Source organism: Gallinula chloropus (genome assembly GCF_964237585.1).
Source record: "Gallinula chloropus genome assembly, chromosome: 2".
Classification (NCBI taxonomy): domain Eukaryota; kingdom Metazoa; phylum Chordata; class Aves; order Gruiformes; family Rallidae; genus Gallinula; species Gallinula chloropus.
The window spans coordinates 24,523,179-24,540,597 of NC_140086.1; the positions used below are offsets into that span (position 1 = coordinate 24,523,179).

The following is a 17,419-nucleotide window of genomic DNA, read 5'->3' on the forward strand; positions in this document are numbered from 1 at the left end:
CCTGTATAAGTCCTATGTTGACTGAAGTAGCACCATGGCTCTGAAGCTGTCTCTGCAACTGAATTCCCTTACGGAGGATCTGTCTCAAGACTTGTGTGTGGGAAGCCCTGCAGTACTGTGGATGATATCACAACTGGATATCACAACTGGAAACTCTGTGTTCAGAGAATATTCTGTTTATTACTTATAAAACTGGCTGTTCCACCAGTCCTTTAGCTTCTAAAGGACATTGAATGGTGGACACAGCACAAATAAATGAAGTCTTTCAAATGACAGGATGGGAACAGAAGGCTTATAGTGGCCTTCAGGATGATACAGCAACCATTTTAGATCGATAGGGTGATCCATGTTCTGTTGCAGGTAATCTTTCATTCATTACTAGCCAGAGATACAGTATCCTATTATTTTCTCCTCTGTTTTTAGCACTGCTGTATGTTATAGCTCTTGTGCATTAGAAATTGCCTGCTGATTTACGATGCACTCTGATTTGTAAAGTTTGAAATCCAAATTTCCTCGTTACTGCATTTTTGCTTTCTTTACTTTTGACATGTCTAGGCATGAACCTATACAACTCTTTTGCCGTGCTGTAGCTGCATGGCGTTACTGTACTTTCATCTCATCTCCCTGAACAGATCTATGTGATATTTGACCTCCTCAGGGCATCATACTCTGCTTTTAATCTTTAGGGGTCTGTCCAGCCCTGGGTTTGGACGTATGGTGCTATCACCGTATTGAACAGAGCTCATTAACACATGTCAGTCTGGAGCAGGCAGTGCAATATATATGCCAACAGCAATGCTCAGGTGAAACATGTGGTCATTGTGATAAAATGACCCGAGCAGTGAGGGTAAGGTTTGAGCCCAGCCTGCCATTGTGAATTCGCCTTGATCATACACACGCACTGTTTTTCCTCATGTGCAGACACAAGAGGTTGCCTGAGTTGGGCACAAGGCACTGTCACATCAACAGTTTTGATCGTGTGCCCTGAAGGCACCCACAGCCCTGCCCAGCCCTGCCCATGTTTGGGCTCCTGCCCACAACCCCTGATCCCATTTCAGTCTCCTGGGGCCGTCAGCCCCTGCCCCAGCAATGCTGCAGCAGGGCTGTTCTCCACCTCCCACAGCTCTGCCCTGCCCCGCCATGGGTCCTGTGGAGCCAGGCCCAGCAGCAGGCTCGTGTCTCAGCCCAGCTGTGGCTTAGGGAAATACTGATCATGGCATTTCACAGGAAAGTACATGGCTGCACGTCTCAGTCTTTTCCAGAAAACGAGATGACAGAGAAGACCCAAAGGTTTGACCTGTTTTCCTAGCAATTTCTGGAACCTGTAAGATTGACTTTTGGCAGATGGGTCCTGTTTCAGACACAGGATGATCTTCATGTTAGAAAACCTCAGTGTCCCACAGGGATATCTGAGCCAAGTTCACAGGTAGCTGACAGAGCAACCACTGTGGTGTGAAAGCAGTTGGTTTTCCAGAGAGGACATCAGTGATGCAGGCCACTGGAAAACTTTCTGCTGGAGTCCCTGTCCATGCACCAAAGGGCTGTTTGTTTTGCAGTCTCTGGAGGCAGGTACTCAGGTCATTGCCAGTACCCATATGTGGATCTGATTTTGCATGGGTTCTTTTAGATGACAGATGGAACGCCCAGCCTTATTCTCTGCCCACCAGCTGCAGGCAAGTTTTACCTCCAGAGCTGGATGAAGACCCTCCTTTGGGCTGGCTCGAGACCAACCATGTTTCTTCGCTGGGGTGATAGTTGTGTCCTGAGTCCTGCACAGTGTCTGTGACACCTAGCTGAAAGCTGGGAGCGAGGAGCCGCAAGGGGTTATCCAGGGATGCAGCCATAAGGGTAGGATCGGCTGCTAAAATGAAAAGAGCTGGAGAGAGACAGGGTTCTCTGCTGGGAGTAGTGTAGATATATTACAATTACTTATGAGAAAGCAATAAAATGATGGGGTAAATGAGGTGGCAGTTTCTGTTTTCTATTCCCTGCTGTCTTTCTTTTCTTAAACCCTTCATGACGAGACTGACAAGGCCACTTCTCCACCCCCTCACAAGGGAGCATGTTGTCATTTAAAAAGAACAAGTCTTTAAGAGCAAGAAAACAATTTTGATTTAACTGCTGGTTTATTGAAGCTGCTGCGTGTGCAGAATGATGCGGGGAGTGCAATAATCCACTGTGAATTGGTCAAACTCTGAGCAAGATGTAGTACCACCAGAATTAAAGCCTCAGGAAGGAAATCCTGCCCTCTCTACTCCTGCTGGGTTGGGGCCATTTGACAGCATTTCTCTGGCATGCATGGAGGCTGAGAGGCTGCTCATGTCCCTGTAACAGGGACTCCCTGCTGCTACCAGTGAGTAGTGTTCCCAGGGTGTGGAAAATACACTATGTGTGGCAGTCCAGGACACGCTGCTGAAGCGTCTTCTGGATGTCACTGAGGTGTGGGGACAAGGATGAAAGATGGGAAGGATTTCGGGAACCAGGAGTGGGCAAAACTCTTGAGTAGGGCTTCACGTTCAACACTTCTTGTACACAGGCTGTGGCACTGGTGCTGTAATACTTAGCACAAAGGGTGCATGAGCGAAGGCAGCCCCTGTCACCTCCCGCATTCCCCTCTCTGCACCCCCTTGTACCTGTCCGTCATGTGTTGGTGACACCTGGCAGTCAGCCAAGCATTTAATCTAGAACAATCCAGTTGTCTGCTTCGCCTTCTGAGTCTAAACCACTACATAAATGCATGGGCTAGAGACAGGTGGATTCAGCTGTGAATCTTAAATAACAGCATTATCCATTCATAATAAGGCTGTTGTTTCTTCACACTTTTGGGGATGCTCTTACCTAGTCTGGGAATTAATCTGGCCACAACCATAATCCCCCTCTATTCAAATTTCCAAGGACTTGCTGGATCACATATTACTCTTTATAAATGTTGAGGAGCAACAGCCACTGTGGCTGGTAAGCAGTGACTGTTCATAGGTGCCATGGGGCCTTAGAATCATAGACTCATAGAATCATTTAGGTTGGAAAAGACCTTTAAGTTCAGCAAGTTCTTAAGAATAGTAATGAAAGCCAAGTCTGTGAGCACTGAGTTGGCTGCTGCTTTACAGTTTACAAGCAATACGTATGCTGGGTTGTGTTATCATGACCTTGTTTATAAAAGCTCACTGATAGTATACTTGTCTTCTCTACAAGCTAATGGGGCTCCTCACAGCATTGTATCAGTGACCTTGAGTGGGTCTTCAATACCCTTATGACAACATACTAAGTGTTACAACATTTTGGAAGTAGACATGGAGCTCTACTGTGTACCTGTTACTTGAGCTTGCTGAAATAGCATCTTTAAGTGGCTGCTTTCCAAAATAATGAATCCTGCTTGAATGTTTTTAATTTCTGAGCTTCACAGAAAGTTTTCAGATCTTACTGAAAATTAGGCAGGTTGATTAGAATAGAAGTCGATGAAATAACATAATACATTAAAAAAATTGTCAGGAGACCTGTGTTCCTGGCTGTCCTGTCAAATAGTGGATATTCTAACACATAAGGTAATTGTGTTCCAATATGAACGGTTTGATTGTTGTTGATTTTTCTTCTGGATTATGTAATAAAACAGGTCTCTTTTTTTTTTTGGTTAAGAAGAATACATGTGTGTAGTGTTCAGCTGAGACCTGTTTAGCTTTTTTTTCTTTTGTGAGACTTAAGAAGGTTTTTTACTGAAGGACAGCAAAACCACCTCCTGGAGAGGGATGCCCTTTCTGCTCCCAGATGTTTACTACCTAAGGCCTAGTCAACTGGGCAGAGATTTAATTTTTTTCAATCTGTTTTCTCAATGCAGCATGAACTCAACAATTGAAAAGTTCAGTAAATTCTTTTTGATTGTGTTACAATGTGTTATCAGAGAACTACTGTTAAATTGTTCTTCTTAAACTAATAAGTATTTTTGTATTTCTTTTGTGATGTTGCAGACTCAACTCTTGGGAGTTTTTCTTGCTGCTGCTTCAAATATTCTGATTAGTGCCTCTTTGAGTATACAGGTATGAAATTATTTTTCTTTATTTGGAGTTGTAACTAACTTGTTACAATTTGTTTTAATTAAGTTCAAAAGACAATTTTTGTTGCATTTAATAAGCATCCTCTCTCTTTAACTGTGGTTTAGTGGTGTCCTGCTGTTACACTGGCAGCGTGATAGCTCCCAACCTGTCCTGTGCTGTGATTCCCATACAGAAACAGAATAAAAATTCATAATTCCTCCTCTTTCTTGTAATGTGTTATAAGGTAATACAAACTGTGACCTGCTTGTGGTCCCACTGAGCATCATATGAGCTTGTCTCTGTGTCCAAATCTAAAATGGAATTCACCACAAGGTCTTAGGGGCTTCTTAATGGAATGTAATTAAATGCATAGAGGCATAAAGTTTTTTAGGTCTCAAAACAACTTTGACCAATTTGGTTTTCCTTTTGCAATTAAGATGAAATAATATGAGTAAATATTATTTTAAAACATAAAAGCAAGGGAAGGTGCTGACCTCATAACTATGGCAAAGGGTATTTGGATGAGATTTAGAAAATCCTTCCTGTATTCATAATTATAAAATATAGTAATTTAAAAAACGGATTATTTGTTATACTCTTTATCTTGTGGAATTCATGGTATTTTTTAGGTCTTCTAACAAAAATTCTTAAAGCACAACAGACATGCTTGCGTAAATTTTCCAGAAAAAGTATTTTTGCTAGCTTGTAAGTTGTATGTATCATATAAATCCACTTCTCGATTTTTTCTGTAAAGAATGTGACAGAAAGATGTGGAATATGAAATCTGCTATTTATAATAACCACTTTTATTAATGTTTTAAAGTTCTTAATGGTTCCCTTCTATTTTAAGTATCTCTAGCCAAAGAATCCCATTGAAGGAAATCTGTGTAGCTATGCAGGGTGACTGATGCCTCTCCAATATAAGTTCTGGCCTGCTGAAGATCACAGTACTAGGCTCTATTTCAAAGGAAAAAAATCTTTTTTTAAGTCAATATTCAGGTTAGCCTATAAGAATGAGTTTTTTCAGGATTCGCAAATTTGTCTGTTGAGGGCACTGAGTGCCAAAGCGGGTGCTTTGCCTGGAGATATACTGAGGCATACGAATAGATTTCTATTGACTTGTAATCATTAACAGTTTTTACTGGATTTGAACAGCCTTCCAGCTTGTTTTAATGCTTTTAGGAAAATCCAATCACTCTGCATTGCCATTTGACAGGCAGTTTCAACTGATTTTTTTTTTATCCTCTAAGATATGTTTTTGTCCATTTAGTAACAATAAAGTAAGAATAATGACATTCCCTCGATCTCAACATTCATTTTCACACTCCTATTACATGGACAGGACAAATTTTTATTGTTCTCTCTCCCACTATGCAGTCATCCTGCATCTCTTCCCTCTAACTAGTTGTCAGCTAAAGAACATCCCACCATTTGCAATGTATTTCAGCTGAATTATAAACAGCCTCCACCTAAAAACCATCCACACACATTACTATGCAAAGGCAGCAGACATCTGGAGGAAGAAGCTGTAGGGGAGCTGCTGAGCTCAACCTCCTATGTTTGTCACACATCTTTTCAATCACACTGTGCCTCCAAGAGTTATTCCTACAAGAATCTGGGAAGAAACCAGAGCTTGGGATTCAGTTAAGAACTTGTCTGATTTGGTTTTCGGATTAAAATTTGGATTCTTGATTTCATAATATTGTTTAATATACATTTCCCTTTGGGGCTTTGTTGTTGGTGGTTTTGTTTATTTGTTTACCAAAATGAAACATGCAAAATCTTGAATGTTACTGGGAATTGCTGCTCTGTGGCTCAGAGAAGTTTGATTTCCTTATGCTCCCTTTCTCCCCAGGGGGCTAGGATTTTATCCCCTGAACATGTTGCACAGCATGAAGCTGCAATAATGGGCTGTATAGTCTCAACAAGAGAAATTACTGTGGTGTATCACAGGTGTTACTGTTTGGCCCACACTCTGCAGCATAGCCTACATAGTAGAATGGAAGTATGAGGAAAATTCCCTGGGGCTCTGCAGGGGCACTTCCAAAATCAAATATTGAGTGATGGAGAAAAAACTGTCTTGCCACCATTTATACTACAATACTTGTGTCATACAGTTTCCAGTGGTTTTGACCCTGCAGAAATAATGTGCTAAACATTGCATCCTTCCCAATCATGACACCTTCCTTATGGGCACTGCCTAGACTCTCTTTCAGAAGGCCAATGTGATCAAAGTTAAATTGTCTTGTTAATATAAAGGTTCTTTCTGTACAGCCACAAGGAAAATGATTACAACACGTCAATGATAGATTCTCCATGTAAGAAGAATTGTTACTGAAATATTGCTTGAGTATATATTATACCTGTTGACACAGGTATAGTTGGTTTTCCTTCTGAAAATAATGTTTTACCTGAAATCTTATCAGGTCAAACAGGAGATTGTAGCTAAATTCTAAATTTAGAGTCCCCCCCCTACAGCAGACGTGGTTAAGTGCTGCCTTATCCATTTTGAAATTGTATTTCTGGCTAGGGTATGTATCATGGGGCAGAAACACCATGGTGTCCGGTTCTTTTGTTCCAGTTTGTTGCCACATTTCTGATTCTGCCCCATCTCTTGCCTTCTGAGTGACAGCACAGCTGTCAAGCTTTGCTTTGAGAGAAGAGCAGGGGTGAGCAGTGACAGCTAGGAAGCACTAGCTAGTGCTCACTTTATATTTTTCAGTTTTATTCAGAGGTCGAATTTTTCAGTCATTTCCCCCACAGCTGAGGAAGAGCACATCTGAAGCAGCACTGAATTAACACAAAGCCGTGTGTCTGCAACAACAAGCCGAAAGTCATGTTTAAAAGGAAAACCTTGACGCACCTGGAATTTGAAGTTGACAGCCCCCTTAATTACTCCACTTTTGCCAGACATAAGAACACAATGAAAGTATTTCTTTTCATGCCTGATCCTAACAATTAATTTTCTAGAAATGCGCTCATCTCCGGCTGGCTTGCCAAGCAGACCCGAAGCCCTACTACAGGAGCAAGCTGTGGTGGTGCGGGATTACCCTCCTGGGCCTTGGCGAAGTGGGAAATTTCACAGCCTACGGATTTGCCCCCATTGCCCTTGTCGCTCCACTGAGCTGTGTATCTGTCATAGGTAAGATGGTTTGCCATTTCTTGCTTGTGTACATACTTTAATCAAATGCTTGGCTGAGACTAGAGGAATAATACCTCAGGAACTGCAGCAGGAACACAAGGGGAAAACGTTAATGTTGTGGCTTGAAAAGAAACTATTCATACAATTACATGAGCTTGACAGTTTAACACAAACCCTCTACTTAACTCAGAGACTTCTAGTATCTTCCTTTTTCCATAGTTTTGTCTCCTGTGTCATTCTGTGCTCTGCTAGTTCCTGCCAGCTGGTTACACAGTGCTGTACCAGTGTTGCCAGCTCTGCAAGCCTCCTAATCGGGGGGCTGACATCCTGATGGCTGCAGTGGTCTGATTCTGAGTACCTACAATGTGCTTTCCATGTTACCATCATACTAAGCAGTTTCTGCTGCTTGTACCCTGCCTGTCACCGTGATTAATGTTGACATGGGCAGACTTGCTTGACTCTCTGCAGTGTGGGACAAGAAGGACCTAGAAATTTCCTGAAATGTTTATTTTATTTAGGGACATTATCAGAGTTGTTAATTTGTTCCTTCATGTGCAGATTAATTGGACACTAGCATAAGTCCTATCCCTACAACTCATTTGATATGATCTCATTCTTTACTTCATGTAGGGTTTTTTGTACTTTATTTGTTATTTTGTCAGATATGGTTTTGAAAAAGAAGCATACATTTTAAAATATGTTATCATATTGTGCTAATGCAAAGCAGAGTGGACAGGGCAATATTATTCAGGGGCTGTGAAAACAGGGATACAGGGTGCAGCTGTATTCCTTAATCAAGTTGCTTCATATCCACAGCTGAAGCAACCAGGACTGAGATGTCACAACAGCTCTGCATACACTGGAACTCATTCACTTGCTATTCACAAGTGTTACTGCTTCATGGCCTGTCTCTAGGTACCAGTTTCATGCTTGGAAGTGCATTGCAGTGAGTGATTCTGTATGGGAAGGTAGAAAAGGCGAATCATCTTCCTGGTGGATTGCCCGGCTATAGTGGAAGAAGGCAGCCAGCCATATGTGGGTGTAAAAGAGTGGGGGAAGGAAACCACAGGCAATTTACTGTAACTGTTAATATTAAACTATTGCAAAATTTTGGAGAGTGAGATTTAAAGCCATGGTAGTTCACCATTGTAAGAAAATTTCTCAAAGAAAGAATGAGATTAGTACCTGAGATTGTAGTGGTTGTATCTTTAAGAACTGCAGACATTTCTTGGCACCTCAAACATAAAGGGACATTGACCAATCTTATTGGTTGCTGAAACTGAATAAAATGCAAATGCAGAAAACTAGAAACAAGTGTAAAACAGTGGGAAGGGGAAAATTCCATTGGTTATTAAACTGCTACAAAGAAGAGGTCACATTTCGGGTTGATTTTTATTTGGGCAGATTCCTTCTTTACCTTTTCAATATACAAAGAAATGTTGCATCTGTTTCCTCCATTCTCTATTTCCCCTTGGTTGTAACAAATACCAAGAAACCATTTTCCTAACTGTTATATCTTATTGAAATACTGATCCACCTTTTTTTCTCTTTGCCTTTTTTTTTTTACTGACCCAAAATATTTACCCTGGAAGACCGCAGAAAGCATTTTAATATCTTCTATTAAATTCCCACATATCAGCTGACAGTATCCATTTCATAGCCCAAACAAGAGATATCTGAAATTTTATTTAGTCTAGCAAACATTCCCTTAAGGACGAGAAAGTAAAAATCATGTAGACAGCCAATTACAACAATAACTTCCCAGTAACACTTCCTACCACTAGATACTTTCCTGTTCTCTGAATTAAAGCCAGAGAAAGAGAGCAGCCATTGAATTTTAGAAGAGTTCATAATTTAGGGCAATGACAAACTGACCAAGACACATGCATATCATCTGCTAATAATCGGGAAGAAAATAATTTAGGCAGCAGGTCTTCCAATTTAAAATATCAAGAAATATTTTTCTCATTAGGTTGTGATCTCTTTTTGGTGGTGGAGGGTGGACTTTGCACAGTCTAGTTGGCAGTTGTTTTGAGGTATTGTTGAATGTGTGTCTTTTGTAAGCTTATTTTTTAAATGAAGAAATGAAGCAGTTGATAACAAATTCCAAATGTGTATCTGAGCCCTAACTCCACCATTCTCTTGAACAGTTTTTTCCAATTTTGATGTCAACACATCCCACATTGAAAGCGCTGACGCACGCTGACATGGGAACTGAGTACCTGTGGTGTTCTAAGAGGAAATGTGCTCTGTGCTATGCCAAATCATCTAGGGGACTCGCTGAAGATCCCCATCACTCTGGGTCTGTCTGCATGGAAAGTTTCCTTTGCTTGGAAACCAGGGTTTTGGAGAAGAATAAGGCAGACTGGAGTCCCTGCCCAGAATGGATTTGGGCTGTACCAATCAGATATCTCCAGACCTCTGAGATGAGAAGCATCCTGGGTCTTAAAATAGATGGAGCCAACATCTATTATGCTCTGCTACCACATTTAAATGCATCCAACTGAATTATGCACTTAACCCGGTATCAATTAACTAGTGAAAAGTTTGTGCCTCATCCTATTGAGCTGTGTGCTTCTGATGGTTGTTTTAGAAAGAATCCTGCACCACAGACCATGAATTGGCATGACACCAGTAGATTTTTTTCTTAGAATTAAGCTACAAAGACTATATTTTTCTTCTTACACAGTGGAAGTATTTCTGTGTGTGGTTGCAATGATGCAAGCTCTACATCTGTTCAGGGTTTTAAATAGTTTGAGAAGGCAGCAGTTGTTTTCTTCAAGAGGGGAAACTGGTAAATTTTTTATTTAAAAATGGAGAAGTAATACATGTTTGATGGGATCATTAAAAAAGCTTTTTATATTTAAAAATTAAAAATCATGTTTTACATGCAGCTCAGCTAATTTTAGGCTGCTGTTTTTTAGCTCATTGTCTTTGTTTTGCAGGCATAAATAACTTGGTGGGGGGTTGGGGAGGACCAGAAGAGGCCAGTGGTATCAATGATAATTTCTTTTGCAGTTTTCATCATGCTGTAGAGAGTTGTTTTACACTTAAGTTGCTTAGACTGACATTGTTGAGATCCCTTTGCATTTTCATATGCTCTTCCTAAATAGCTGTGGGGCACGAAATTGCTTTAGGCTTTGAAAATTGATATTCCTGATGGTGCTTTAGGGAAACCATTCTCAGATATTGTCGTAGAAATGGATTTCTCCCACTCACTGTAATGTAACATCTCTGTGGCCCAAGAAATTACTATTTAATCATATTAGACATGTTACATGTTCAGTGTGCAGGAGAGCTATCAAGAGGTCATGCACCGACTGACTAATTCTGAAATACCTTCCTTTTAGTTCAGTGCACTGTTAATATCTATCTTGTGAACTAAGAAGAGGTTTGAGTAGTCAATTTGCTGTGATGAATTTGTTCCCAGATCTCTTGGGCAGAGCTAGATCTCTGTTTAACCCTGGCTGTGCATGCAAGTATTCTGTAAGTTCACGTTAACCCTCCCTGACACTGAGCACTGGCCCTGAATGAGACCTAGGTCTAAATACATGCATCCTCTCCATGCTTGAATCCTCCCCCATGTCTAGTCTGAAATGACCCATGGTAGGTCAGCAGACTGGTTTTCCTTGAGCTCCTGCCTTGCCCTTGAGCAAGACAGTACATCTGAGATGTAGGCAGGGTAAGATGAAGGAGGTTTCAAGCTAATAGGGTCAGGGCAGGGGATTCTCAGTCATGAATTGTCTATATGCAGAGGCCACTGCATATAGACACTGGTACTACAGACCCTCAAAACCAGCAGTGATTTATCTTCCAGTGCCTGCACAAGTGGACAAGGACCTGCTTATCTTCGTGCTTTAAGCATGGGCATTAGGGGCAGCCTGTTCTTCCTATCCTTCTGTCCTTCCCAAAAGTCCTTTGCACGTGAGAGAGATATTTTAGTCTGCTCCAAGGCTGTCAGCACAGCTCCTTTCTCCAAACCAGCTCCTTTCCTTCTGAATGTGCTTGATAAAAAGCTTGGACACTTTTAAAATAGTCTTTCACACTATTCTTCAGCTAACCCACATTCCTATCATGACTGGCAACCTCTTCAGTCAGCATTTTTTTTTGTCCTCATCTTAATCTACAGCCTCTGCATCCCATACAGAAATATGAGTACTTGCCCATGAAGACCTGCTCTCCATTTTCTGCACCCTTACCCTCCTCCTTATTTGAGTTGCAGTGATCAAACATACTACCTGCCTCATCATTTTTCCAGATCTTCCTGACTATGTGGCAGACTACAACAGCCTGAGTTTGGAGATTGGTTAAAGGATCTCCAAGTGCTTGTGTACTGGGGTGGTACTGAATCTCTTCAGTTTGGGAGGTAGACTGAGGGTCTGTCTGTACAAAACATACTTTGACGTCAGACCCTCACAGCTTGAGCACTGCTCATCAGATTTAGTGCAAAATCAACTAGATGAGCTTAAACAGCTTCATTAGATGGAGGCAGACCCTTCAGTTGTATAAAATAGTGTAAATGCTTAATCTCAAAGTGGAATGTTTTACTTGTTGCATAAAGTGGGAGAGGAGCATGGCCAGCAGGTCAATCAAAGGAGGTGAGCCTCCCCCTCTACTCTGCCCTGGTCAGGCCCCACCTGGAGTATTGTGACCAGTTCTGGGCTCTCTGATATAAAAAAGACCGGGATCTCCTGGAGAGAGTCCAGAGGAGGGCTACGAATATGATTAAAGGACTGGAGCATCTCCCTTACAAGGAAAGACTGAATGAACTGGGGCTGTTCAGCCTTGAGAAAAGAAGACTGAGAGGGGATCTGATCAATGTTTGTAAATATCTGAATTGTGGGACACAGGGGGAAATGGCAGCATCTTTTCGTTGGTCTGTGGGGACAGGACAAGGGGCAACGGCCTCAAGTTGGGACATAGGAAGTTCCACACCAATATGCAGAACTTTTTCCCAGTGAGGGTGACAGAGCACTGGGACAGGCTGCCCAGGGGGGTTGTGGAGTCTCCTTCTCTGGAGATATTCAAGACCCATCTGGATTCCTACCTATGCAATCTGTCCTAGGGAACCTGCTTTGGCAGGGGGGCTGGACTTGCTTTCTTGAGGTCTCTGCCAACCCCTACGATTCTGTGAATCTGTGATTAGACAACAGTATTTGAATCATGGCCAGTATTCCTCCTTTGGTATTTCATCCAGACCTCCAGTGAAATGGGTACAAAAGTATTCTGCAAAATGTGTGGTTTTAAATACCCTTACAAGCAGTGAAAGCTCTCTATGCATTTACGAGGAGAGTACTGATCTATTTTAAATAGCATGTAATGCTTATCTAAGAATTGAAAAGAGGAAAAGGATATACTAATAATTGAAGTTATGAACAGTTATGAAAGGAATTATTTCTTGTAAGACTTGACAATAAAAATAGAAGTAAAAATATGAGATTCATAAATAGCTTCTGCACCAGAAAAACAACTTAATAATGATATGTACTTGTGAAATAGTTTTGGTTAGGAAAAACAAGGGATGGATACTTTAATTTGAGTTTTTTAAGGCTGGATTGGACAAAAAACAGAAAATGCACTCTATGCATCAGTTCATATTTTCTCCTTTAACTTCTCCCCTTCTTAAAGAAACAATCCTAACTACAGCTTTCATGTCTGTGAGGCAGAGTTGTTCTCACCATTCAGTGTCTGCTAGTGGCAGAACCCATATATCACACTACTCTATTTCTATTTATGCTGGAGTAACCCTACATATGGAGATAATCTCACACTATCAATCTCCTAGGAGAATCAGCATCTGACTAAGCTGCATGTAGCACCGTTACAGCCCTCCCTTGAGGCACTTAATTGTATATCATGCAGAAAATGGATATTTTCTACCATTTTTTCAACTGGTGCTTTATATAGTAACCCAATACATGCTGAACATATATTCATTCAGTAATGAATACAAACTATCCTGTTTTATTCTGATGCATGAGAAGACAAGTTTGTTTCAATGAACAAAACAATTTTTCCCCATTTTCTACCCAATAGTTTTTATTTATGATTATTTTGTTGTAGTGCCAAGTCATAATATTTTTCATTTGAAATACTAACTCAGCATTTCCAGATTGAAGAGTTTCATGAGCCTTTAGAAAGTTTCTGTCATATAATGCAAATATTTTACAGGACCTATTTAAGTCTCAATTTGTGGGTGAGCAATACAGGCATAAGCAATTAAGGTACAAAATGAACTCAGGAATTTCATTAGGGAGTGTTGGTTCTGTAATGCTCAGTCTTTAACAAATCACCTCCTAGATTGTCTGCCCTTCTTTTGATCTAGCAGGCTATCTGCTACTGCTCACAGTGGGAGTAGGATGTGCACCGAGTTTTGAAAGTTTTCCCTTAATAATTAGTTAAAAAACTAAAGAAGTTCTGATTCACCCAAAAGTATACAGGTCTTTTCAGATGAGCAGGGATGCAGCTTCTCACAGAACCACAAGGTTTGTTTCAAGGAGTTAGGGGCTGACAATTCATGCTTAGAGTTGTGCATGGGTTGTGTTGCTAAAACCAGTGGTTCAATGCCAATGAGCCTTCAGAACAATGATAAATAATGTGCTTGTTTTGCTGCCAAGCTGTTGCCAATTTGCACTTTGACACAATTTTTGTCTGCATTTCTGTATTGCTGTATTCCATTTCTGACCAATTAAAACAATAGAGACTATTCCTCACTCTGACACAAATCTCAATCTCTATAGCTCTTTTTCTAAAACAAAGCAGGCAAACAAATGAACAGTTGCAAAGACACGTCAATACTTCTCTGCACAGCAACTTCCCAAGTTCCTCGGTCTATACATCCATAGGGCTGAACATAATGTTCAGTGATTTATTTCCCACATCAGCATAATGGTGTATGAGGAGGGGGCACACAGCTTCTGTGACAGAGGGCAGACAAGAGGACCCTGAAACGGGAAAGGGATGGTAGAAAGTTAGACTCATGCAGAAGTGAAGGGGTGAAATTATTATAGAATCACAAAATCACAGAATATTCTGAGTTGGAAGGATCATCCATAAGGATCATGGAGACCAAGTCCCAGCTCCACACAGGGCCAGCCAAGTCAGAGCATGGGACCGAGTTCATCATCCAGGCACTTCTTGAACTCAGCCAAGCTCGATGCTGTGACCACTTCCCCGGGGAGCCTGTTCCAGTGCCCAAACACCCTCTCAGTAAAGAACCTCTTCCCAATAGCCAACCGAAACCTATCACAGCTTCATATGGTGAAGAAGCTGTCAAGGAGGAAAGCATGAGGGTATTGAAGAGGAGAGGTGAGGATACAGGAGACACCTCATTTCTGGTGTGAGGAGTGGTGGAAGAAGAAGCAGAGTGCAACTGTTTTGGCTGGGCTGCATTTAGGAGCTTAATCGGAGACACAGTAAAGACTTTATCTCCTATGTCTATCAGGTGGGCTTAGCTGTGGCCTCTGGCTGCCCTTTTCTGCCAAGGGTTCAGATGGTCCTACGATAACTCAGGTTGGAAGGGATATCAGGAGGTCCTTAACCCAACCTCCTGCTCACAGCAGGGTCATCTTGGAAGCCACCAGGCAGAGAGATGGTGGGAGCAATGCTTTAGCTATCTAGCATGTCGTCTTTAACTGCCTTTTCTGGCAGACCTAATGTCTTAAGCAGCTACACACACCTGAGACTGTGGGCCAGAGTCCAGAGGAGTTAAGGAAGAGGAGCAGAACACTTGTGATGGCTGTACATTTCTCACCAAACTCCTGGGGTGTGTGGTAGTGCTTGCCTTTTCTGTGGTGGCTGAGGAGAGCCAGAAAGCCAGGAGAAGTCAAAACAGGCAAATTAAGTCCCTAGGGCTCACATGCTCCCTTCATACACCTCCTCCTCTGGCCCAACATTTTTGGTGAGCCACTGTCTGCTTCAATACAATCAGCCCTTGGTCTCTTTGATTTAACCTGGCTCATACCTACTCTGCAAATTGAAGACCATAAAAGATTATTTAAAAGTCAAAATTAGGCAGCTTAAACCCCACAAATTATAATAATAATAATAATAATAGTAAAGTATTGTGTTAGGCAATGTATATAAAGGTGGCTGTGCTGCTGTAACTTGCTTAGAATTCATCCCTGAAGGTAACAGTCAGAGTTTTCCATGCTGCTGATAGTCATGTATGTATCATCTCATCAGTGCTGTGTAAGTGTTCTCTGCTTCTTTCCTTAGATTTACCCCATTTGGTTTTCTTCTTCACTTGAATGCATATGAAGTGTTGGTGGCATATCCACAGGGACAGCTGTATTTTGTGTCATGAGTCTCCCCTGGGTCTCACTCTCCTCACATCCCCTCCTACTTCAGTTTTTCTGCCAGTCTCAGATGGCCTAATATATGTTCTTAAAACCTCTCCTATTTTTAGATTCCGCTACATATTACACAGCATAAAGAATATTAATTATACATACATTCTGTTAAGCTCACTATCTCTTGTGCATTACCAGCTATCTCTGGAGCAAGAGCTTGCCACGTTTCAACATATTGTTAAAGGGCATGACAGGCTGAGTGACAAGTTTCGTTCTCTCATGCCTCCCTGTGCCCACTACCAGATTGTGATCCCCCCAAGCTGCCCTATGTCAACTCCAGAGGCACTGGAATTTTGGGCATAACTCATTTCACCCCAAAATGGATGGCAGCATTGGAATTGAACCTTAAATTGCATTTACTAGATCTTCACTGAATGCAGAGAGGGCAGACAAGGAGATACAACAAAGAATATATCACTGAGGCATCAGTTCATTAGGCAACAAGTCTGTGCTGTCATGGTGATTGCCTAGGTGGGTGGGCTGAGGTGGGGTTTGGGAGAGCTATGACAGCAGGGAGACAGAGCAGTAATTAATTCCTGCACTATCTTGGGTTGACACTGCTTCTTTCCTGCTTTTTGTCCTCAGTCTTTTCTAAACCTAGGTAGCTCTGCTATTACCAGTGTTGCCTGGATACCAGTGTCTTTTCTCCAGCAAAGTTGTCACTGAAACACTGAATAAAGAAAACCATGTCAGGTAGCTTACTTTCAGTGAGGCGTTTTCAGTTGAAGATTCTTTTATTGCACTTACTTGTTTGTATGTATCTCCACCACTCTTCATACAGTTTATGACTTATGGTATATCTGATTTCCTACTGATTGGATAACACAGATATGATGCTGAATTCCAGTTCTCTTTTCACCTCTTGGTATGAACCTCTCTAGATTTATCTAGAGTGTATCTACTAGTCAACCACAGATTAAATTTTCTACGGGAACAATAGAGACAATGAGGCAAAGATGACTGCAGAAAGGGTGAACTGTTATTTCAAGAGTAAATGAAGAATTTCATGCTGTAGGCAGGAACACGGTTCTTGTAGCAGCATGATTTAGGTTCAGTGAGTCCCTTCACTGTCCCTTCTGGGCAATCTTTCTCTGAGGTTACTAAATCAATCTAACATTACCAATACACCTCTCCCAAAGGCCTTTTCTCATCTCTCTTACATAGAAGCTATGTAGATGCTCTCATGTTGTGTGCTGGAGTACAGAGCCATCTCTCTCAGGTGGCCAACAGTCTCAGGCATCTTAAGTGCAAACCCCGTCTTCCCTCTCTAGCACATGTCCATGCTGAGCTGCTTACCAGAAATCCTGGCCTGATCCCAACTGCTGTTCACCCACCCACAGCTGCCCTTCCAGGAGAGGTGGGGCTAGGAACTGGAGATGCAAGAGCTGGACAAGGAACAGGGGGTCATTTCCAGGGCTCAGTTCACTTTTCTTCCTTCCTCATTACGCATCAGTCTAGAAAAACAAGGGCAGCAGTCATGTTGGTTCTTCTATCTGCTTGTTTGCAGGTATTACAAGCACTCTCTTAGTTCATACCAAGTGGCTTTCTTCCTTTCAATTGTACTGTTGCTATTTTTCTTATAAACCTCTTTATGTCTGCAGCAGAATCTTATCTTTTTCTGAGCCAATTTTTCCTTGAGCAAGTTCATATAGTGAGTTGGTAGCAAAATAGGGAGTGGAACAGTAAGGCTGATCCATGCTCAGCTTTCCTGACACTTCCACATTTGACTGAATCAGAGCAGTTTAAGCAGAGTCTGTGTGGGAGATGGGAAGGGTCTTGCATCCCTCAAGCATGTAAGAGCCTGCTGGATGCAATGAAGATCCTACAAAAACTGAGTGTTGGTTGGTTGCTGGAATGGACTCCTGGCTGGTTATATCATGGTACGGTGCAAAAACAAC

General features: G+C 41.7%; 1 protein-coding gene across 1 annotated transcript in view; it reads left to right on the plus strand.

Annotated features, from left to right (window-relative positions):
- The window catches only part of NIPAL2 (NIPA like domain containing 2), a gene marked incomplete at both ends in the record, with an annotated part of 44,733 nt that overhangs the window by 11,610 nt on the left and 15,704 nt on the right, over positions 1-17,419 (plus strand). Inside the window, 2 exons of the mRNA XM_084280262.1 lie at positions 3,963-4,031; positions 6,999-7,170. Of these exons, the coding sequence (XP_084136388.1) occupies positions 3,963-4,031; positions 6,999-7,170 (241 nt within the window). The remainder of the gene's footprint in view (positions 1-3,962; positions 4,032-6,998; positions 7,171-17,419) is intronic.